The sequence below is a fragment of the Myotis davidii genome, unplaced genomic scaffold, assembly GCF_000327345.1.
Source record: "Myotis davidii unplaced genomic scaffold, ASM32734v1 scaffold6, whole genome shotgun sequence".
Classification (NCBI taxonomy): Eukaryota; Metazoa; Chordata; class Mammalia; order Chiroptera; family Vespertilionidae; genus Myotis; species Myotis davidii.
This window is the reverse complement of record NW_006383011.1, coordinates 3,175,684-3,181,835: the sequence shown is the minus strand read 5'-3', so window position 1 is coordinate 3,181,835 and position 6,152 is coordinate 3,175,684. Positions and strand designations below refer to the sequence as shown.

Sequence of the window (6,152 nt, the reverse complement as noted above, 5' to 3'; positions counted from 1 at the left end):
CGGACGGCGGGATGGGGGTCACCGACAGCCCCCTCCGTGCCGTGCAGCCCCCGGCCAGGTGTGTGCACGTTGCACGTGTGAGGGTGCGCGTGCGTGAGTGTATCGGGGCGCGCGCACCCCGCGTCCGCCCCCGACCGGGGATTCCCCCTCGGAAATGGGTCGGCGCCAGTGGCTCCCGGGAGAAGTTGAGCGCGGCTGCTGCACTCCAGCCACGTCCGGGAGGACAGGCCTGGGAGACCGCGCGTCCAGATGCGTTCGCGGTTAGAGAGGGGCCTACCCTCCTCCGGGGCTGGGCTCTGGCTCCCCGGTGTGCCACGACCTTGATTTGGATCTAGATCTGAAGGGTCCAGGGATCTTTAGAGGCTTAGCTACCAGGTGGAAAGAACGGGTTTTGTTCCGAGGATTTATGCGGTTATTCAGTGGACTGTGAGGCGGCAGCATCTGCAGACGCTGCCAGTATTCTGTAAGGGCTGCTGGATTCCTCCAGATTTGTGTAGGTTCTACCCGAACTCCCACCCCCAAAAACAAGAGCCTTTAAAAAGCCAATCTATGTGCTTCTATTTTTAGAAACTAGATGATGGACATTTAAACAACTCCTTGGGCTCTCCAGTGCAAGCCGACGTGTACTTCCCACGACTGGTAAATGATTTTTTTTTTCTGGGCTCTGTGTCTCTGCGGGTACCCTCTTCCTTTCTAATTGCATTTTCTAATGGGTCAGGTCCTCCGGATCTGAGAGCTTGGCTCTTCCCTTGCAGGCTGTAAACTTCCTGTTTCCCCTTGCAGATAGTTCCATTTTGTGGTCATATTAAAGGTGGCATGAGACCAGGCAAGAAGGTGTTAGTAATGGGCATCGTTGACCTCAACCCTGAGAGGTAAGGCAAAGCTATCAGGCAGTGACAAGGCCCTGCCCCCTCCTATGCACTGCTCCTCCTCTTCCTCTCCCTGTGGCCAGTGTTGCTAGTTGGAAGTGCCAAGAAAGTACCATGTTCCCATGAAAAGAATGTGTATGAATCCCAGCCATCATTTCTCCAGACAGCTATTTATATCTAGAGATTATAAATATAGGCCCACATCATTTTTTCTTTGACCCTTAGGGAGGCAAAGAAAGGACTTTGTTTTTTTTGTAGTTTTAAAACATGGTGCTTGGAGTGAGAACTATCAATATAAATGAAAACCAGATTTACAAAATATCATTTCCCCTGATCAGTTTTGAGGGCTGTGTTTGAGAATTCTGAAATGGATTAAGATAAAAGATGTGTGAATGGTTTGAGGTATCTGAAATCCCTAATGTGAGTCATTTTCAACTCCACCAGAGCCTCCTTTATGTAACAAAATAACTGGTTTGATTATAATCCCACTTCTCCATACCTAGTCTGACCTGGGTAAAGAGTAGTGTCCCATGAAAAGTAGATAAATCCCGAGAAGGAGAAAATGTGGGATCCTGGGTCATTGTTAAATGTTGTTATGTCCAACCTGGAATAAATGAGACGATTTTCTTACCAGTTTTGCCATCAGCTTGACCTGTGGTGACTCAGAAGATCCTCCAGCTGATGTGGCAATTGAACTCAAAGCTGTGTTCACAGACCGGCAGCTACTCAGAAATTCTTGTATATCTGGCGAAAGGGGCGAAGAACAATCAGCGATCCCTTACTTTCCATTCATCCCAGACCAGCCATTCAGGGTGAGTACCTCGAGTGCTCCAGCTCCAGCCCCTGGCAGGGTGAGGATGTTTTCCTCCTCCAGTGTTGCCAAAGACGCTTTAAGCAGCCAGAATTCCTGCATGTCCAGGAAATTTGTCACCCGATGGTGAAAAAAGATCAAAAGAACTGTGTGCTGATTTGAATTAATACTCGCCAATGTAGCTCTTAGCTAATACATTTAGTAAGTAAATCCATATTTATGTGTCCTGATTGTTAAGAATACTCTTCTATGTAGTGCTTCACGTAGTATTAAGTATATAATAGATACCTATCCCAAAAATAGTTGATTGATTAATAAATATGAGTTGTCCTCATTTTTTTCTCAACTTTTAAGAAGCACTAAATCTTATTAGTTATAACTCTTTAAAGAATATAGTGATTGGTATTTCAAGGCCTGGCTATGTCTGTGTTTCCCCCTATGGATTAAGTAGCCTCAGTCCGTGTCTTTGTCACAGTCTGTGTGGCTGACAAATCTTTCCCTTGGAGCTGGGTGAGTACAGATTTGCTCCTCACTATCTAGCAAGCCGGTAGCTCAGCCCTAACTTCCCATCCAATTAAGATGCATTAGCAGCACCTTCCTCTATGAAGGACAACACCAAGTAAGAGATGCAAGTCAGTAATGTGTCAAGAAAGGACTTACTAAAATGTGAGACCTGCTGATGAAGTTGTCCCCATTATACCTTGTTAACAAAAATCACAATAATGACAACTCAGTTGAAAGCTCTATGTGGCATATACTCCTAACAAAGCAGAACTACCTACCTTTGCTGTTCATCTAGAAATTTATAAGGGCCTTATGAAGAAGTAATTATGTTGTGGGGGAAACATAAGAATCCATGACTTTTCATATCAGTGGTCGCATTGAGATTGTTGCCCTTCTAATCATAGTCTGGGAAAGGCACCCCCACCCATGATCCCTGCCCTTCCCTTTCTCTAAAATGGTAATGACCCCTTCGGCTTACTCTTGACTGTGACAGTTTCTTAATTATGAATCTTAATGCATAGCTCAGGTGTGTGAGTAAGCAGAGCTCCTGACTGCCAAGAGGAATATAATGCTTCCCAACAACAAAATTGAAATGCTGTTGGCCCTCCTTGGTGACATAAGTTTGGTAATAATACGAATTAAATGTGACTAACATCACATATGGAGTCTCTCCTTGCATGGTGAATACCAATGCTTTTAATAAATACATGGCATAGAACCAATGATTAAACTCCATGGTGAATTGCTTAAGGAAGAGAGGAAGAAAGACCTTTTACCATATGGAATCAGTATTTCTGTTTGTCTTAACAAAGCCTTGTTAATTATACATCCTTGGTCCAGTGGTAATTACTCTGTAACCTCTTTGCTTTAGTGTTTACCAGGTTGGAGGGGCTAGACCATTATTACATGCTACTAATGCCTACCAGTTCTGCCTTAGGAGAGGCTCCTCTGAAGGTGGGATAGATAGCTTGTTCAGGGGGAGGACAGTGGAGGCATTAAGTGCCATATCAATAAAGCTATGCTCTCTGGAGTGTTAAAGCATGAGCAATTTTAAATCTTTAAAGGATATTAAATAGTGTAGAGCAGTGGTTGACAAAGTGTGTTCCTCCTTCCAGCAAAAACAGCATCCCCTTGGAACTTGGTGGAAATGTAGATTTTTTTTAGAAATCACATTAGACCTCCTAAAATGAAAATTTTGGAGGTGGCGCCCAGCAATCTGTGTTCTAACAAACGTTTTGTATTGTATTCTGATGCACTCCAACATGTGAGAACCACTGAAGATGATGCCGTTCTTTCTCTAAAGCAGCGGTTCTCAACCTGTGGGTCGCGATGCCTTTGGGGGTCGAACGACCCTTTCACGGGAGTCGCCTAAGACCATCAGAAAACACATATATAATTACATATTTTTTTGTGATTAGTCACTATGCTTTAATCATGTTCAATTTGTAACAATGAAATCGGAGGTCACCACAACATAAGGAACTGTATTAAGGGGTCGCGGCATTAGGAAGGTTGAGAACCACTGCCCTAAAGTGCAAGACTGTCTGTTTCTTTTCCCTAACAGGGTTCATTGAAATTGGGAACCGAGATTGATTATTCTGTTTCTTCCAGGTGGAAATTCTCTGCGAGCACCCACGTTTCAGAGTGTTTGTGGATGGACATCAACTTTTTGATTTTTACCACCGCGTTCAAACGTTATCTGCAATTGACACCATAAAGATAAACGGGGACCTCCAGATCACTAAGCTTGGCTGATGTTGTTTCAGCCACGTCCATTTCAAATCAGATCAGGTGCCACAACTATCTGACTGTTGGTCTGGAAGAAGTGTCTTAACAACATCCGGAGACTTAAAAAGAAAACAAAAGCAAAAGGCAAGCTTCCCTGTCTCTTGGCAGTTGAAAACCCAAATGACAACTTCATCCAAGGTTTGCCCTTAGGAAGCTGTCGGAACAAAGACACCGCGCCATTATTCCCAGAACAAAGTAGTAACATTTATGCTGGATTTTATTCAGACCTAAACTGAAATGGATTTGTGATGATTTGTGATTTGGTAGCGAGTTATTCATCTTTTCAAAGCAAGGTGATGTTTAGAAACAAAAAGTGCTAAAGACTTAACAACAAAGACGGTACACCGAAATCAACTCATTTCTGCACTGAAGTGGAATTGCGTAGCACAACCAACATTTTAGTCAGGGTATTAACATAGAATGTAGGTTGTTCAAGGTTTGTGTGGGTTTTTTTTGTTTTGGGGGGTTTTGTGTTTTTTTTTATTTTGTTTTGGTTTTTTTTGCACAGGATAATGTTAATTCAGATTTTTAAAGCTTTCTCATATTTATTTATGCTCAACATATGTATTAGAAAATGATTAATATCTCAAGAACAACAAGTTAGGAACTTTTGAATGTACAAATATCTTAGGTCCAAGGGGGGAAAGGTACATATTACAATCATGTAACAGGTGAATTTCTACCTTAAACAATTGAGTCATATCCTCCAGACCCCTATATTTAGGATCTCTTGATATAAATTGCTGTAAGTGCTTTTGGAAAGACTGCAACATTTTGGTAAAACTGGTTTTGGAGTTATTGACAATTCATGTAAAATTCTATTTACATCGCTTTTTCTCCTTCCTGTGAATTAACACAGTATTGGCTTCCTTAAGACTGCCTAGCTACTTTTTCCTAGATTTACATAATGGCTCCTTAAGTTGCTATTAAACTAATGGACAACAGATAAGAGGTGATTGCATAGACAGTTTTTAAATGACTATTATATAAACTTTTAAGGGTATAATATGAAAATGATTCTGGAATGCAATGTAAAGCAGGAGCCGCTGGCCCCAAATAACTTACTTGCAAATAATTTATATCACCTTCAGCTATTAGCTCATTGCATCCCTTTTATTACATGGCCCTCACCGGCATCCCCAAGCAATGCCTTTGTAGCTGCAGAGTAGAGGACGGTTCCTGCTTTGTTGGCTCTGCTGAGATATTAGGATAAGACAGGATCCAGATTAGGAAATGATCCAATTAGCTTATCTGAAAGGTTAACTCCCAGAACTCCAGGTCTTTGAGTCCAACCAATAGGACGCATGCTTCCCGATTAAGCTGTAGGAGTCTCCCTGCACTTGTGGAACTGATCAAACAGCAGTGCCTCTCCAGGAGGAGCCTGCACTACCATCAATGTCATCGAGAGGCAAGGGATAGTTGGCGTCCTGGGTGCTGAATTTCCCAAACCCATTGGGCCCTGGAGAGAAGGACCTTTGGCATTGCTTGATCAGGTAGAATGGGGTGTGCTAGGGTGGGGGTGTATTTATGTATAATTTAGGTTTTGTTTGTACAGCATACCACGTCTTGTTATGACACGTCCTTGTCCTGCTTTGCTTTTGAGTTTTTCTTACACAACATGCAGAGGCACTGAAGTGGCCACGTCATTTCCAGGTGTCGAGAATGTAGACAGTGTTTCAGTACCAAAGTCTAAGAAAAAGAAAACTAAAATGGTGACTTTTTTATAGACGATGTATTTGGATTCTTCTAACCTTTGAAACTGTGTAGCACAGTTCCACTGTGTTATATAAGAAGATCCTTCACCCAACAAGACTGGCTGAGCATTGAAAAGCTGTATGGACCCGCTGACTTAATCAGCCACGAGGGCTGCCTGTGGCTCCAGGTATTTTCAAGCCTGTGATTAATTTCTCATGGTCCTGAAGGATATGTGTTGGGTTTTTATTCTCCTTGTGGTGGAAGAACCCACGGGAGGTTTCCTTTGAGTGGCCATCCGTTCCCACCCACTGCATAATTCAGCAGAAACCAGAGGCGCTGGGAGTGTAACTGATTGGAGTGGACACTGTACTCTCTACCTGTCGGCTAACTGATTAGCAGCCAAGCCCTTAGGCAGTGTAATGTAAAGACAGGCTGTTAACCTTTCGTTTCTCTCTGAGGTTTTGGTTAAGCCTATTGGAATTAAT

At 42.9% G+C, this 6,152-nt stretch overlaps 1 protein-coding gene and 1 long non-coding RNA gene across 2 annotated transcripts in view; both read left to right on the top strand.

The window, feature by feature from the left end:
• The window catches only part of LOC107181626, an 18,504-nt gene that overhangs the window by 11,664 nt on the left and 688 nt on the right, over nt 1–6,152 (top strand). The window lies entirely within an intron of this gene.
• On the top strand, nt 7–4,916 carry LGALSL (lectin, galactoside-binding-like). Its single transcript, XM_006778539.2, has 5 exons — nt 7–260; nt 568–639; nt 784–872; nt 1,504–1,681; nt 3,796–4,916. Exons 1-5 carry the CDS (start codon nt 12–14, stop codon nt 3,937–3,939), a joined length of 732 nt encoding a protein of 243 aa, XP_006778602.1. The 5' UTR covers nt 7–11; the 3' UTR covers nt 3,940–4,916.

Excerpts from the sequence above, each read along its gene's own strand:
- LGALSL (XM_006778539.2), top strand. The coding sequence starts at position 12 with ATGGGGGTCACCGACAGCCCCCTCCGTGCCGTGCAGCCCCCGGCCAGG. Across the intron at positions 261-567 it reads CGCGTCCAGATGCGTTCGCG|AAACTAGATGATGGACATTT; the intron begins GTTAGAGAGGGG and ends TTCTATTTTTAG. Across the intron at positions 1,682-3,795 it reads TCCCAGACCAGCCATTCAGG|GTGGAAATTCTCTGCGAGCA; the intron begins GTGAGTACCTCG and ends TGTTTCTTCCAG.